General features: G+C 39.7%; 1 protein-coding gene across 1 annotated transcript in view; it reads left to right on the top strand.

Annotated features, from left to right (window-relative positions):
- CCDC38 (coiled-coil domain containing 38) overlaps nucleotides 1–17,693 on the top strand; it is a 49,254-nt gene that overhangs the window by 26,026 nt on the left and 5,535 nt on the right. The window contains exons 10-16 of the mRNA XM_049884114.1: nucleotides 1,994–2,089; nucleotides 3,859–3,916; nucleotides 6,114–6,183; nucleotides 6,928–7,079; nucleotides 8,630–8,765; nucleotides 14,657–14,862; nucleotides 17,350–17,443. Coding sequence (XP_049740071.1) covers nucleotides 1,994–2,089; nucleotides 3,859–3,916; nucleotides 6,114–6,183; nucleotides 6,928–7,079; nucleotides 8,630–8,765; nucleotides 14,657–14,862; nucleotides 17,350–17,443 — 812 coding nt within the window. The remainder of the gene's footprint in view (nucleotides 1–1,993; nucleotides 2,090–3,858; nucleotides 3,917–6,113; nucleotides 6,184–6,927; nucleotides 7,080–8,629; nucleotides 8,766–14,656; nucleotides 14,863–17,349; nucleotides 17,444–17,693) is intronic.

Genomic DNA, 17,693 nt, shown 5'->3' with positions numbered 1-17,693 from the left:
TAGGAAAATTGGTATTGTAAAGCTGCCAGTTCTTCTGAAATTAATGTATATGTTTCATGGAATTATAATAAAGATGTTACCAAAAATTTGTCAGGGAGTGGGTTATTGGGGAGGAGAGGGCGTTATACAATGATTCTGAGGTTCAACTAGAAAGATAAACAAATACTTTTGATAAAAGAGGGTAATGGAGGGTTACTAATGCTTTAAAATATATTATCACAAAGTCTCAGTAATTAAAACAGTATGGCACTGGCATTAGGGAAGTCAGCTCAATCAATCAGGTTTTTTTAATTTAATAAGTGGTAAAAATGGAACCACAAATCAATGGGGAAAGACTTCCACTTCCAGCAACGTGGGCCAGACTTACTACCGTGCCTGGAAAAGTCGAAAAACTGGATAAATGTAGGAATCAATGGTCAGACACTGGACATCAGTCCATGAAGGATAGTGATCCCTGAGAGAGGAGAAGTAAATGAGGCAAGTCCTACATTGCTCTAGCCTGGAGAGAGTTTGCAGGATGCAGCACAGGGAGGGGGAATCCAAAAGATCCCAGTGGCTCCCTGAGTTGGAATGACAGAGACAGGAGCCCAGGGAGGCCAATGCTGTTAGAGTTCTTATAGTGGAGTACCGGAGGGGAGAGTGCAGCACAGAGTTCTGGAGAGCTTCAGTCTTCAGCTAAGAGCTGATCCAAACATACTTCAGGCTAGGAGTATTTACACCACAGAAATTGGTAAACTCTACAAATCAGGGAGCATTTTTTTACCAGAGATTGGTTGTTGAACATTTCCCAGCATACCACTGATGGTTGCATTGCTCAGTTCTCATGTGTCTCCATGTGCTGAGTGTGATTAAATTAGATAATGTTTGTAAAATATTGAGCACAGAGACGACACTTTGTTAGAGCTCAATAAATGGTGGTTAACAAAAAACAAACACATGGAAAGGAAAACTGAGAAGTATTTGCATTTAATAACTTATGATTCAGTCCTCTGGCTGTACAAACAGTTAAGGACTCAAAAGGTTAGTGGTTCATGTCTACTCAGAGGTGCCTTACAGCAGGCCTAGCACTCTGCTTCCAAAAGGTCGCAGCCTTGAAAACCCAACAGAGCAGTCCTACTCTGCATGAGTTAGAATTAACTCTTCTGCAACCATAAACAACAACAACAACAGTGTTATGGATTGAATTGTGTCCCCCCAAAATGTGTGTCAACTTGGATAGGCTATGATTCCCAGTTTTGTGTGATTACCACCATTTTGTCACCTGATTTGATTTTCCTATGTGTTGTAAATCCTATCTCTATGATGTTAATGAGGTGGTACTAGCAGCAGTTATGTTAATGAGGCAGAACTCAATCTACAAGATTAGGTTGGGTTTTAGTCAATCTCTGTTGAGATATAAAAAAGAGAAGCAAGCAGCAAGACACGGGGACCTCATACCACCAAGGCAGTGCTGGGAACAGAGGACGTCCTTTGGACCCAGGGTTCCTGAGTGGAGAAACTCCTAGACCAAGGGAAGATTGATGACAAGGACCTTCCCCTGGAGCTGAAACCCTGAATTTGGAGTTCTAGCCTACTAGACTGTGCGAATAAATTTCTCTTTGTTAAATCCATCCACTTGTGGTATTTCTATTATAGCAGCACTACATAACTAAGACAAACGGAATTGTCACTTGAATAGAGGATACTCAGAAACCAATACACTTCTCATTCCTGAGGAATGAATAGCTAACAAATGGGTTCTATGGGTTATGAAGACTGAGATTGGAAATGGGGATTTCTTAGTGCCAACAGGTCAGTCCTCACCTACTCTGGCAACTCCAGAACCCAGCCCCTTCCATCTGCATAATATATTTGCTGGTTATAGTGTCTCCATCTTATATTTCTGTCCCTGAAAGTTTTCACAGTTTTGTCTTCTACCTGAGACAAATCTCTCATTCTCAGAATTGTTTTACTTTCTCTCTCTCTCTCTCTCCTCTTTATGTTCCATGTCTAGAATCAATAGTAAGTGGAAAGAGAAAAGACGACAGCTTTGAGGGTTCCAGAAGGACGTCATTTTCAGAAGACTCTTCTCTGGGGAAAGGTGTCCAAGGTAAAACAGGAGATTTGGAACTTCATTCACAAAAGTAAAACCAGAGAAGTTGCCCATCTCAAAGTGGAGGTAGAAGGTCCACAAGCCTACCTACAAAATACAGAGCAGTGTCTACAGCACCCTTAATCCTGGGTGATGAGAATTCCAACTCGGAGAGGTGAACGAGTGGACAGAGCGGAGAAGTCAGGGGAAGAGGACCAGCCAGGAGTCATCCCCTGTAGCTGACACACTCTCTGAGACCCTTCCTTGCTGGGCCTTCTCATTCCCCAGGCTCAGCCCTGAATTCTGATACTGACAGACCCATTCCCAGGGCCTAGCAAACCAGGTCAGTTACTACCAGGAGACTGCCATTGGCCAGTGATTCAGGGAAGTTACTGTCATAAAAACCGAGATAGCTCTAACATACCCACAGTCAGCTCTGAGAACTCCTTCGATATCACTACCATTTTTAGGTGAAACTACCTTCTCCCTCCATCCTCTATCATAATTATTTAAGATATATTACTTTGTGTGTTATAGGATCTGGGCAGAGGGTGGGGGAAGGGGACAGAGGGAGTGGGTGGTGATGACATTGTTCTCATCTCTGAGATCTTAACAATACTTTTAGCAGTATGTGTTCAGATACCAACTTAAAAGCTAAGGTAGTAAGTTATGATGGTGGTGGTATCCATCTGGTTCTTCATCCATTTGTTTCCTTCCTTCATTTACCATATATTTATTGGAGGCATACAATATGTCAGGCACCCTTTCAAGACCCCGAGTACACAAAGATGAATAGACCTGTACCCCACAACTACACAATACAGTGGGGTGTGTGATATAGTAGTGATACATAGTGAGGGTTCTGAGGGCAAAAACCAAAAAGATGATCTATGCCTGAGGCAGTTAGAAGAGTCTTTAAAGACAAGGTAACATTTCAGCTAGATTTTGAAGTATGTGTAGGAGTTTGCCGTGTGGAAGATGGGGAGAGTAAAGCCCACTGTGTCTTCAAGACAGTACAGTGTGAAAAATAGTTGGGAATCATGAAGGCACTGGCATGAGAGAACAGGGTGCTCTGGAGCAGGGACAGCCCTTGAGAGTTGTCCCAAAGTGAGTTAAGCAAGTCTTCAGTCCCTGACTGTGTACTGCCCTTGGGAGGAGGTGCCCAGTGAGAGTCACAGCTGAGAGCCATCTGCAACTGATATGCCCTATGGGCTGTCTGGGGGTCAGTGGATGAAGGGACCAGAGACAAATTTTCCCACTTCTCAGTTTCAGACCAGGATCTGGCCCAGACCTTGACTAAAGTGTAGGGGTGATTGGGGGGGGAACAAGCACCCAGGTGACTTTTGTGTGGCAATGGTAAGCCTCCCCACAAGAGGTCATGACTGAAGTGCCCATTTTTATTTTTACCCTTGATTTAAAAAAAAAAATCGTGATTAAAAATATCTATGATTAGGTAAAAATAGAACCATGACATATCTCACAATTTATCTCCCTGATTTGTGACCTTTTGATAGTTGTATTATATTTCTGACAATACCCCCAGCCTCAAACAGTGTGCCTTTGCTTTAGACTTATGCCTGGAGCCAAATATCAGTAGAAAAAAAGAGCTCCATTTTCTATATGATTATCATTCTAATAATAATAATTTTTAAAAAGTAGTGAGCATACCCATGCAGAAAAATGAATATCATACACCAGGTGACAAGGACTCATTTTTAATGATATGCTATTTCTTTTCGCCACCACCATCACCAACGATGTGGACTTCACCGGGACATTTTGAACAGGAAAGCAACACAAGAAAACCAATCTCACACCGGAAAAAGGGAAATCATCCTCAGCAAAGTACAGTACATGCTTGATTACCTCTCTTGGACACTGTGAATGACTTTTAGCAAATATCTATCTTAGCCTTTCTTCAAACATTGTTGCTGTTAGGTGCTGCTGAGTCATCTCTAACTCATGGTGACCTCAGGCATAATAGAACAAAATGTTACTATTTTCATGCTCATTGGTATGTTCGAGTCCACCCTTGCAGCTGTTGTGTCAATCCATCTTACTAGGGGTTCCCCTTTTTTTTCTTGACCCTCTACTTTACCAAACATGATGTCCTTTTCTAGTGATTGGTCTTTCTTGATAATGTGTCCAAAATAAGCAAGCTGAAGTTGCTTCTAAGGAGCATTCTTGTTGTATTACTTCTAAGACTGATTTGCTCCTTGTCCTGGCAGTCCATGGCATAGTCAACATTCTTCACCAACACCACAATTCAAATGCATCAGTTCTTCTTTCTTTTTCATTGTCCAGCTTTCGCATGCATATGAGGCAATTGAAAAACCATAGCTTGGGTCAGGCACACACCTCAGTCATCAAAGTGATGGCTTTGTGTTTTAAACTTAAAAGAAGTCTTTTGCAGCAGATTTGCCCAATGCAATGTCTTGACTGCTGCTAACACGGATATTGATTGTTGACCCAAATAGAATACATATACACTATACTACAAATCCACTCCTCCGTAACATATGCTGGAGGAAGTGGTTGCTGTTTCTGTGTGCTCCTGATTTAACTGAGCTCTCATAGGCCTCCCTGCATTCTTTGATGAGTGCCTGCAACTGCTATTTGCAGAAAATGCCTGTCCACTGCATATATGGACTATATGAAGAAGAACAGGGCATCGGACTGGAGGAAGACTTGTTCACAACCTGCGTTATGCAGATGACACAACCTGGCTTGCTGAAACTGAAGAGGACTTAAACCACTTATTGATAAAGATCAAAGACCACAGCCTTCAGTATGGATTACACCTCAACATAAAGAAAACAAAAATCCTCACAGCTGGACCGAGAAGCAACATCATGATAAATGGAAAAAAGTTTGAAGTTGTCAAGGATTTCATTTTACTTGGATCTACAATCAACACCCACGGAAGCAGCAGTCAAAAAATCAAATGACACATTGCATTTGGCAAATCTGCTGAAAAAACCCGTTACCCATTGCTGTCAAGTCGATTCTGACTCATAGCGACCCTACAGGACAGGGTAGAACTACCCCATAGAGTTTCCAAGGAGCGCCTGTTGGATTCAAACTGCCGACCTTTTCGTTAGCAGCCATAGCACTTAACCACTACACCACCAGGGTTTCCAATCTGCTACAAAAGACCACTTTAAAGTGTTAAAAAGCAAAGATGGCATCTTGAAGACTAAGGTGTGCGTGACCCAAGCAATAGTATTTTCAATCTCCTCATGCATGCGAAAGCTGGACAATGAATAAGAAAACTGAAGAAGAACCAATGCCTTTGAATTATAATGTCGGAGAAGACCCATAGGGGTCTTTATTGCCTCCTTCTCAGAGGTAGATCTCCAGACCTTCATTCCTAGGCTGGAAACTCCACTGAAGCCTATTCAGCATCATAGCAATGGGCAAGCCTCCACTGAGATCATGGCAAAAACTACCTTGCTCTCTCCTTGTTCCCTGCCTCTGTAATATCCCAACAGTTTCCAGTTTGCCTTCTTGAAGGATTTTTCCAGAGCTGCTTTCCAAGCCACGTAATTATTCCTTAAGAAAGTATCTCATTCCCCATCCCCCAATCAACATTTCCTCAGCCTGATTGGAAGATATTTTTTTTAATAAGTAAAATTTGATCTTAAAAAGACAAATACTGTTTCACTAGGGGATATTCAGAAGATGGAGGTGCAAGCTTTGTTTTGAACACTACAAAACATTTTTAGTTTCTCAAGAAGACTGCATTAAAAAGGGACAAAACAGATGTTGTTTTGTTTCTTTTTAAAAAATTACATTACTTTGTAGATACACCTCAAATAATTGATTCCGTATGGTACAGCCTTCCTCGTGGTCTCATCAGTTTGTGTATGTCAGCCTTGTCTGGGACCAAATCTGGTTTTCTTTTGCATTCTCATGGAAACTGTTGATTCCTATTGAGAAGAACTATTTTAGAGTTAGGCTCCAGAGGCAATTTAGAGATTTAAAGGAAATCTGTTGACAAAAAAATGGCTCAGAAATCAGACGTTTTCTTTTTCTTTTCCAGCCACCCTGAAAGTATCAGTTCAGAAGACAGTATGGAATTCCTTTTAGATGATGATATGGACTATGATCTGGTAACCAGCTCATATTTCTTGGTTTAAATATTATGTTTGGTGAAAAGTATAAATGCTCATTTCTTCTTTTGAAATTAGAATTTTCTATTCCAAATAGTCCCCAAAATATCCAAAAGGAAATAACAATTTTGACACTGTTCCCCAATAATATATATAGTTCATTTTTGTCATCAAGCATTTTATGAAAAATAAATGCCTATAAGACATTGTAATTTAGGAGATATATATTATCTACAATATTCTGGTAAAAATACCCATTTCCTCAATGTGTATCATTTTTTCAGGGCTTGAGATATGTTGGATAGTGGAACAGTAGTATAAATCGGCCTTCAACAAAATAGCCCTTTATTGCTGCAAGATTGACTTTGAACCAGCCCCACTCTAGATGCAACCACAGAAACACAAAAGAACAAAAAAGCACTAATAACCACCATCCAATATTATATGGACTTTACCTCAAGTCATTTTTTTTAACTAAATTTCTTTTTTAAAGTTATATATACTTATAATTAAAAAAATCTGGAAAATATATAAAATAATTAAAATGTGTGGGAAGGGAAGAGGGATGACCTTCACTTTAGCCTTTTGTCTTTTCTTCTATTCCTTCTCCTTTGCACTTCGCTACCCACATCTCCCTCATTGTCAGAACGGTGTTCTTTACGCCACTGTATTTTTCCAGATAAGTCACAAGCACATAGGTATCATATTTTCTAGTGAATTATACTCTTCATTGTTGATTGATAGGAACCCGAGATTTATTTCAAAGAGCCAGAAGAGTTGCTTCAAGTTCTCACAGAGCTGGAAGAGCAGAATCTTACTTTGGTACAATATTCCCAAGATGTAGATGAAAATCTTGAAGATGTTAATAAAAGAGAAAAAGTTATACAGGATAAAATGTAAGTGACTGAAAACGAAATATATTCTATGGGGGATTTCTAACCAGACACTGGTTCCAGCTCATTCCCGTGTGGCCCTTCCTCCAGGTCGCTCTGGAATCTCAGCTGGGATATTTATTAGTAATAGTTTACATTGCCAGGTGTAAAAGGTAGAAGTTGTATTTTCTCAGTTTAATTTCCATCCCTATCTTCCTTTCACTTCTCAAAGTATATTCCTAGCTAGCAATAATAAAGTACAGTTTGAAAGATTTATAATTGTCATTTAAAGATTAAAAGAATTGAAATGGTGCCTACTGACTTAATTTTTGTTCAGTGTAGTTTTCACCATGTCACCTGGCTAGCTGTCATTTCCTTAATCGGATTCATGTTTTGGAAGATAATACTGATAAGTGCATTTTCCTTAGCTGTTACCCGAATCAAAATAGTTTTTTTTTGTGATTAAATATTATATAATTTTATAATGTAAATTTCAATCCATCAGGGTAAGAAAGGATTTTTGTCAGGAAAGAGATGCTGGATTTGATGACTCACAGAATTCGTTTCTAGTCTAAAATTTTATGATATTATTATAATTTTGAAAAATAACTTCAAGAGGCAGAGAATAGGTCTTTACATTTACCCATTATAAAAATGTGTAGAATATTTTTCCAAAAGGTTTACCAGGACAGAAGATGGCAATCTTTTTAAACAATAGGTCAAATGACATTGAACTTCAGGACAAATTCATTTGTTCAGAAGGTAAAAGCCTAAAAATCATTATCTCACACCAGCTGTTACCTTCTTCCGGTCCTCATAGCATATGGTGTCCCACCCCTGACAATGTGTTTTGTGGCGGTTGTGAGGGGAGAGGTGAGAGGGTGGGGTTCAGTTAGGCAGGAAGAGGAAATCTGTATCAGAGTATCTAAGGTATCTTTATCAGAATCTCCAGGCAAGGGAGTTAGGAGTCTGCATGTTTTCCCTTAACAAAACCAGTTGCTGACAAGTTGACTCCCAATCATAAGGACCCCATGTATTTCGGAGTAGAATTGTGCACCATAGTTTTCAGTGGTTGATTTTTTGGCACTAGATCCCCAGGCCTTTCTTCCAAAGCACCTCTGGTGGACTCAAACCTCCAAACTTTCAGTTAGCAGCCGAGCACATTGACTGTTCGCACCACCCAGGGACTCCTATTTTTTTTTTCCCCAGATATTCTGATTATCAGGCAGGTTTGATATATTAGATCACATCACAACTTGGGTTCCTAACACCTAAACTCTGCCACTTTCTACTTGGGGGACACAGGGGAATCACAAAAGTAGGTCAGGGGAAGAAAATGCCTCATAATGGAAGCTAAAAGCAGGATCTGTGCATTTATTTATTTATTTATTTTTCATTTTAACTTGAAAAGTTGCAGATGTTTTGGCAATATTTTTAAATATGGAATTATGTGTGGCTGGCTAGACATAGGCTGTTGACACATAATCTGGAAAGAGTGTCAAAGCTCCTGATTAATGTTTATTTCACTAAACCACAAATTACAGACAAGGGTTTCTTTCTTTTTTGTGTGATAGAAATAGCAACATAGAGTTTCTCTTGGAGCACAAGGAAATGCTTAAGGCTAACTGTGAGAGAGAAGAAGAAAAAGCAGCAGAATTGGAATTAAGGTCCAGGCTATTTAGTTTTGGAGAATTTAAGTCAGAAGTTCAGGTAATCATTCTTTGCTTGTGGTATTTTGCCTCATGATAATAATAATTTGTATTTGCTGTGCTAAGCATTTGAATGGAGTTAAAGCAAATCACAAGTCACAGATTGATGGAGAGGTGGAAGAACAACTTGGAATTATTTTATCAATATGTGTCTTAGTTACCTGGTGCTGCTAAAACAGAAATACCACAAGTGGATGGCTTTAACAAAGAGAAATTTATTGTCTTACAGTCTAGGAACCTAGAAGTCCAAATTCAGGGTGCCAGCTCCAGGGTAAGGCTTTCTCTTTCTGTCAGCTCTAGGGGAAGGTCCTTGTCATCAATCTTCCCCTGACCTAGGAGTTTCTCAGCATAGGGACCCCGAGTCAAAAGGATGTGCTGTTGTCCTGGCTCTTCTTTCTTGCTGGCATGAGGTCCCCCTGTCTCTCTGCTCACTTCTTTTCTATCTCAAAAGAGACCGACTCAAGATACAACCTATTTTCTAGATTGCAGCCTGCCTTATTAATATCACAGAGGAAGGATTTACAACAGGTTGGAAAATCACATCAGATCACAAAATGGCGGACAGTCACACGATGCTGGAAATCATGGCGCAGTTGATACACATTTTGGGGGGACACAATTCAATCTATGACAGATGTAAGAGCCAATTTAAATAGTTAGATAGAAAGAAAACATGCTGACCTGCATAGGGTTTCTCTTAAAATGTGGCTCTAATTATTACAAAGCATGGTATTGAGGTTTTTCCTCCTTTAACTACACTTCTTTCAGTCAGCGTGTATACATGTCAAGTAGTTTACTGCCTGTCATCATTTTGGTGGTAAACTGGGAGCAAGTAATGAAATGAGGGAGCACTGAATCAACCTGGAATGAAAAATTTGCCCGATAGAGAGTTCGTAATGGATTTAGGCCTCTCTGGGCCTGCGAAGGTAGATTCATCAGAGCGCCTGTGGCACACAATAGTATACTTGTTTATTTACATGTTTGTCTCTCTCAGCTAGATGCGAAACCCCTCGAGGGCAGGGATTGTCTTATTGGTTTTGGTTAGCCCAGTTTGGCAACTTCATAAAATAGGTACTGAATAAATGTTTGTTGAATGAATAATTAGGTTCACTTTTAGGCCCACAATAAACTCTAGCTAACATTGGTTTCCTTATAAAAACCTCAAATGAAACAAAAATACAAAGCTAAAAAGTAAGGCAAATATCTTATTTATGGTTATGAACTTAATATTTAAGCAGAGGTAAATTGGGGGACACTGTATCATTGGGCATTGGGCAAATCTGCTACAAAAGGCCTCCTTAAAGTGTTAAAAAGCAAAGATGTCACTTTGAGGACTCAGGTGCACCTGAACCAGGCTATGGTGTTTTCAATCACCTCATATGCATGTGAAAGCTGGACAATGAATAAGGAAGACTGAAGAAGAATCAATGCCTTTGAATTGTGGTGTTGGCGAAGAATACACCATGGGCTGCCAAAAGGACAAATGAATCTGTCTTGGAAGAAGTACACCCAGAATGCTCCTTAGAAGCAAGGATGGTGAGGCTTTGTCTCACATACTTTGGACACATTATCAGGAGGGACCAATCCCTGGAGAAGGACATCATGCTTGGTAAAGTGGAGGGTCAAGAAAAAGAGGAAGAGCCTCAAAGAGTTGGATTGACACAGTGGCTGCAATGACGGGCTCAAGCATAACAATGATTGTGAGGATGATGCAGGACCAGGCAGTGCTTAGTTCTGTCATACATGGGTCTGTATGAGTCAGAACCGACTCCATGGTACCTAGCAACAACTATCAGGAGATGACTGTTACCTCTGCTCATAGATAAGCAGGGTCACAAAGAACAAGAAGCTGTGTATGGCTTCTTCACACACACATTTCCTAGGGTGAGCTCGTGCCCTCAGGAAGGCATGGGCCGTGCATACAAGTATGGTGACAGCCACCTTTCCGCTTTTCAATGCTGTTTTAAATAATTCTGCAGCTGATTGACACGCAAGGTGTCCCCTAAATCAGAGTGATACCTGCCCACACAAACCCCTTTCAGGCAAGTTTAGGGCAACTTTGAAAGAAAGTGGCAATTTCGACACTCTTAAACCTTGAGGCAACCAGATCTCTAAACAGAGAAGGTAGAATGGATCTGAAAATCACTTTAAAAGACTGTCCATGAAATTTTGGTCACCTGTGTAGTTTTGTCATTCATATATTTTACACTCTGGGAAAATGGGGTTACTAATTCTTAGTGTCTCCTTGGAAAACCTGGTGGCGTAGTGGTTAAGTGCTACAGTTGCTGACCAAAGGGTCGGCGGTTCAAATCGGCCAGGCACTCCTTGGAAACTCTATGGGGCAGTTCTACTCTGTCCTACAGGGTCGCTATGCGTCGGAATCGACTCGACGACATTGGGTTTTCTGGGTAGTGTCTCCTAGAGATGTGAAATGCTAGGCTGGAAATGGGAGATGGAACAGGAAAATTGGAATGGGAAAAGTATTACCGTCGTTATTTGTAGCTATGATAACTGTAAAATGAGCATTTTATTCTTTCAAAATTTCCACACATCTTGATTCAATATTTTATTTTTAAAATAAAATTTTAAATTCTGGTATAATATTGTAATACTGAAAAGGACACAAATCATAAGTGTGTATCTTGAGGAATTTTTTCAAAGTGAACACACTCATGTACACACACACCCCTGTGACCCTAATACCCCCCAGCATGTTTTCTCCTTTTCAAAATGGGCAACTGAGAGCTTGACATAGCTAAATCTATGATGAACCTATAAGCTCTTCTCCTTCGTCTGCCTGCCTACTTCTTCACATACTTTGTTAATGACTTTGTTTTGGTCTGATGCTAATAACTTTGTTTTGTTACGTGAGACCACCTATGACTTACAACACCCCACCCTCCACACAGGGGTTAGAGCCCAGGTGTTTGACTTATGTATCTTTAGCTTGATAAGATGTCAGGCATATATCTCTTTAGTTTGATAAAGAATCTCTTGTCGCTATCTTGTAATGAATAACTCCTCCAGCCATGCCATCTACAGGCTACAAAGACATTTCTAACACTTGTAAAAATTCTATATAAGTTCTAATGTAAAATTGCTTTTTGGGACTCCATAGAGAGAGAGTCTGTGTTACTGTCGGATCCCTGGTAGTGTCATTTCCTAAATAAATGTCCTCAATCTTTCTGACTTGGAGTACGTTTCATTGGCTTGACTGCTACAGGGCACAGACCCTAATCAGGAAACACCCCAGATCAGGGAATAGAACATCACCAGCGCCCCAGAAGCCTCTTTCCAGTCTCTACCATCCCTCAAAGAGGACCACTAGTCTGACTTCCATTACTATCAATTAAGTTTCCTGGTTTTGAACTTTATATAAATAAGAATCATGTAACATGTGTTTGGCTTCTTTCTCTCAAAATTACGTGTGTTAGATTCATCCATGATGTTTTGTGTAGCAGTTTGCTTATTTTCATTTCTGTGTGATATTCCTTTGTTCAGTTGGCACAACGTATTCATCTCTGGTTTTGTCGTTCTTCTGCATAGGAAGCTGATCAAGTTCAGTCAGGAGGGTTGTTTAAACCAGAATATGACTTGGACTAGAAATATGGAATCACTGAATTGGGGAGGACTTTAAGTGACATCTGGACATCTCTCCTTTCCCTGGCCCTTCTACTGCTGTCCAGTTTTGATATGATTATGCCTTTTAAAACATTGCTGTAGTCACATCGTTCAACTTTTGGAAGCCATCCAAAGTTCTTATCCTGGTATTCAGTCTTCCATAACCCAGCCCCACTGTACCCATAGGAGTACCTCCCACCCTTTGCAGCCTCACCTGGCAGCCCCTCCAGAGGTACGCTAGGCTGGGCCTGCCATCTGGTGGCCATCAGAGGAATCAGCTGACACGCACTTCCTCTGTCCTCAGGCCTGCAGCTGGAGCTCCCCTTCCTTTTGCCCTCTTTCCTGTTGGGCAGGCCTCAACCTCTTTTTCATACATGATTATCTTCTTTAACTTCATTTCCCTCTCCTATTTCTTACCTGTTCTTACTTTGTTATCTTGAAAAAATCTTTTTTTCTCCTGTTTGACAACTTGCTGTCATAGAGTTGATTCCAACCCTATGGGACAGAGCAGAACCACCCCATAAGGTTTCCGAGAAGCAGCTGGTGGATTCGAACTGCCAGCCTTTTGGTTAGCAGCCAAGCTCTTAACCACTGTGCCACCAGGGCTCCTTGTTTGATGAGGGGAACTTAAAAGACATCCTAAAAGACTATCGCCATCCATCTCTAAAGCTCTTTCTAAGTGTTCAGAGGTCTTCTTCAAAAATTTCCACCAAATACTAACCATTTTCTTAATAAAGCTGCTTTTTCTCAAAACCAGAATTCAATATATATTTTTAAAATGTATATATATTTTCTGGTTTATTTGATGTTGCAGCAATATTGTTTTCTCGTATCCAATGTACAGCATTTCAGCCCTTTGATGGATGACTTTGACTTTTTTTCCTTTTTTTTTTTCGCATTTCTCCAAATTTTCTAAAAGGAATGTGTTGTTAATAGAAATAGGAAATACAATAAGTAGTATTTTAGAAAGGGAGAAAAGAGGGCTTTGTGGTAAATCAGATTTTCTTTAAGTTTTCTAAAGGGGATATGTTTTAAATACAAAGAGGAAATACAAGAAATGTTACTTTTAAAACGGGAGAAAAGGGGGACTTTGTAGTAAATAAGTCCATCAAAATATATATATATATAAGCAGGTGTGAGAGCCAAGCTGTGGGAAGTACACCCTTGGTATCAGATCTTTGCTTCTAAATGTCGGTGTCTCAGCATTGAGTTTTTGGCTCCAGGAGCGGTTTCCCTCGGCGCCAGGAGCCACAGCAAGGCCTTGGCTTGCTTTACCGTGGTTCTCACCTTCTTGTGCAGGAACAGGAAATGGGGCCGGATGTTTCCAGGAACAAGGTTTACCTTGCCCAGCAATTTACTAAGCGCCTTTTTACTGTGAGTGCAGGGCACTGAGAGGAGAGAAAGGATGGACTTTCTTTTGGTCCCGAACTACAATACGGACCAGCTCCAGGATCGCTACCGTCAAAACAGCGCAGCGGCCAGGCACAGGGATCAGCAAGGTTTGGCCTAAGCCTGGCTGTCTACATCAGAGAGAGTGATTTAGAAATACTGCGGTAGCTTCCCAATACAGAGGATGAAAATTCAGCTTTTTTTGTAGGTCAGCCTGGAGATCTGCTTGCTTGAAACTCCTCCTCTCCCCCACCCCCACCCCCACCCCCGCCCGCTGGGAGAGTGCATTCAGTCATTTATTCAGCAAACATTTATTAAATGCATAGCTATGTGCAAGGCACTGTTCTCAATATTTAAAGTGTAAGCATAAGAAGTAGCCCCTGCCCTCCAGGTGCTTAGTCTAGAAGGGGAGATAAGGCATGGAAATAACTATCATACAGGAGAGATTACAATGCAGAGGGATCCATGTACGGTTCTGTAGGGAAGTGCGTCAGAGTGGCAAACAAGGATTTAAGTGTGAATGTCCTCTCTGCTTGAATGCTCAGGGAATCAGGGAATCAAGCAAAAGGATGTGTTCTGTCTGGCTGTAATTACTTTTTACATCTAGACTGAAATATCTTTTTACGAAAATAATCCAAGGTGTAACTATAATAATGATGTGACTATAAATTATGTTACAGATTAAATATCACTGCTACATTTCCTCACTGCTTTTCTATAATATAGTATTAAGAGTATTCCTTTTCAAAAAAAAGGAAACAGTAGCATATAAATGTCTTTTCGTTATATTACAGTAAAATGGCATTTTACATTTGTTGAATGGGTAACCAGTTAGTGATGTGACGTAAAGTTTTCTGCTCTTCCTTTTCTCCTCAATCTCAGGAAAAACTGATAGAATCTCTTAATAAAAAAATCAATCAAGTGTACACAGTCTGCATAGGAGATGCTGAGGTTGGCAGTCTCAACCCGATTCAAAAGCTGGTCAAAGTGGAGTCTCGCCTGGTGGAACTGAGTGATCTCATCGAATCTGTTCCTAAAGAACATGTGGAGGCAATTGAGAAGTTAAAGCAGAAAGAACGGAGGCAAAAGTACTCAATGTTTTATGATATAAATATAGCGGATGACCTAATGTGATAGGAAGCTCTGTTTTTGCTTGGATTCCACTAACACTTAGCAAGTTTCTGTTCTGTGGCAAAGATGGTGCTAAGTGTTAGGGCGCACAGTGGTCAGGAACCAGACCCAGCCCTGTCCTCCATATGAGCTTATTTAGCGTGGGAGATATATTAATCAAATATTCATATGAAATAAATATGTCATTACCAGGGGCAACTAACCTAGTTGGGAGGAGGGGTAGCTTAGCCTAGAAAAGAGAATCTTTGGGGTGAACACACTAGTTACATGAACATTTTTGAAGAGCTGTCATGTGGAAGGAAATTTTGCACTTGTGTTGAAGGGCCCAAGGCACAGAATTAGGAGCCCTTCTTTGGCAAACTACAGGGAGACTCGACCTATGAAGGATTCCTTTAAAAGGCAGGGCCACACAATGAGGGCTTTCTGCAGGAGATAATTACCAGCACTTCCATAGCATTTACACATTAACTCATTTATTTCTCAAGACAATCCCCATGAGGATTATCATCATGGCCATAATCCCTGTCCTTGGCTGGCTTGGGCCCTCCCAGAAGAATGCACTCATTTACAAATTTCCACACTGAGTTAAATAACGACTTTTATGTACATGCTACTGTTGAAGCAACTATTATTATAAATATAACATGATCTCAGTATAACGTAGGGAATGCTTATGGGTGGAATAATGTTTTTGTTACAACAAGTAAACACACCGGGACTTAGACTGGAACTGTGGCTACGGTGTGGACATGAGAGCAGGTCTGCTTGGGTTCAATCTAGGTTCCACTACTTCTTCTATTTTGTGACTTTAGGCAGACCACATACTCTGAGTTTATCTGTAAAACAGCAGTAGTAATGGTACTTACCTCATTAGGGCTGTTGTGACGATGAATTAAATGATCCATGTAAAGCAATTCAGCACGCTTGGCATATAATTACTCGAGTACTAGCCACTGGTATTAGACATTTTGTTACTGCTTACTGTATTACCAGTGCATGGGAGATATTGTCTCCTCCATATAAAAATGAAGTCCAGAATACATGAAGTTGATCCTGATGTGATTCTACTGAATATAAAACAAATTTTTAATTAAAAATTTAAATGAAAGATTATTCTTCCCACGAGATGGTCGATCTCACTATGACTGATCACCCTAACAACACTTGCATCTTTTTTATAGTAGCAAATGTATTACCAATGTGTAATTAAAACCTATCTTTCATAACGATACATGATTCCAAGTCTTTATTGTTCTTAGAAAAAGAGAATTTTAGTTGATTTTCCCCACTGTTTGGGGACACCTAACAGCATCTAAGGAGCCTTGGTGGTGCAGTGGTTAAGCACTCGGCATCTAACCAAAAGGTCAGCAGTTCAAACTCGCAGCCCCTCCACAGAACAAAGATGTGGCAGTCTGCTTCCATAAATATTTACAGCCTTGGAAACCCTATGGGACAGCTGTACTCTGTCCTATAGGGTCACTATGAGTGGGAATTGACTTGATGGCAATGGGTAGCATAGCATCTAATTTTGCATAAAAATGCTTGATGTTATTTCCATCCTTTAGTATATAATCTTACACTTAATGATTTAATTATATGGGACCATAAAATAGCTATCACTTGAGTACCTATTCTGCGCCAAACATTGTACTAGACAGTTTGTGTAAGTTACCTCATTTAATTTTATCCACATGACAACCCTAAAGAGGTATATTAATAATTTTACTCATTTCACAGATAAGGAAACTGAGGCTCAGAGAGAGAAGAAAGATGTCCAAGGTTACACAGCTAATAAGACAGCTGGGATTTGAACCTATCTGATTTTAAATCTGGTTCATTGTTTTTCCTTTTGAGAAAAAGACAAATTACATTTCTTGGTCTTAATTTGAGGATATCATTTTATCCTAATAAAGATTTTTTTTAAATCAATTCATAGAGATTAACTGGAAAGTGCACTTTTATGGTAATTAATAGAGCTATACATGTGTGGCTTGTATACTTTTCTGTATATACGTTACACCTACAATAAAAGGGTTTAAAAGGGGTAAAAATAAATGGAAGTTAATTCAAGTTACCATTGCACAGACTAATTATAAAGTGCTGGAGTTAAGTAAGTGGAGTGACAAAATGGCTTCACTAAGGTGATCATTGTAGACCAAGATTAAGTAGATTTTACTTCTTTTCAAAATTGTGAAATGAAATTTCTTCCTATTTCAAAACAAACAAAACTTCTTGTTGTGATTTCACCTGCATACTCACTAGCCATAAAAATTTTTTTTTTTTTTTTTTAGCTATGTGTAAAGAAGCAGTGAAATTTTCATTCACCCTCAAGGGAGGTCTTATAATATTTAGCTAGTTCATTACCAAACAGTAATGATGTAGATCTTTTTTACTTTCTAACTATGGTTTATAATTACAAGAATGCCTTTCTCCTCTTGTGACAGGTTGCGTGAAGAGAAAATGAAAGAAAAACAAAAACACCAGGAAGAACGGCTGAAAGCTGCTCTGGAAAGAGCAGTAGCACAACCAAAGAAAAAGGTTTGTGTTTTGTTATTAATAGCTCCAGCTACATCAACGTATATAGTCCTTCGGTAGTGTAAAACCAAAAATATGTTATTCATCTAACTTATCCAGGTTGCCTTTCAGTAAAATAATCTTTCTTGCTCACAGCTTCAGTTGGTCTCTCTGGTTCATTTAAAATTATTCAAATTACTGGGTCTACATTTCTCCACGAAACCCACCTTTTAATAAAAAGCCACTTTCTCCCTGTTCTGAATTAGTGTCTGAA

Source organism: Elephas maximus, chromosome 4 (genome assembly GCF_024166365.1).
Source record: "Elephas maximus indicus isolate mEleMax1 chromosome 4, mEleMax1 primary haplotype, whole genome shotgun sequence".
NCBI lineage: Eukaryota > Metazoa > Chordata > Mammalia > Proboscidea > Elephantidae > Elephas > Elephas maximus.
The sequence above is the reverse complement of the archived record's forward strand: the minus strand, read 5'-3'. Positions and strand labels throughout refer to the sequence as shown.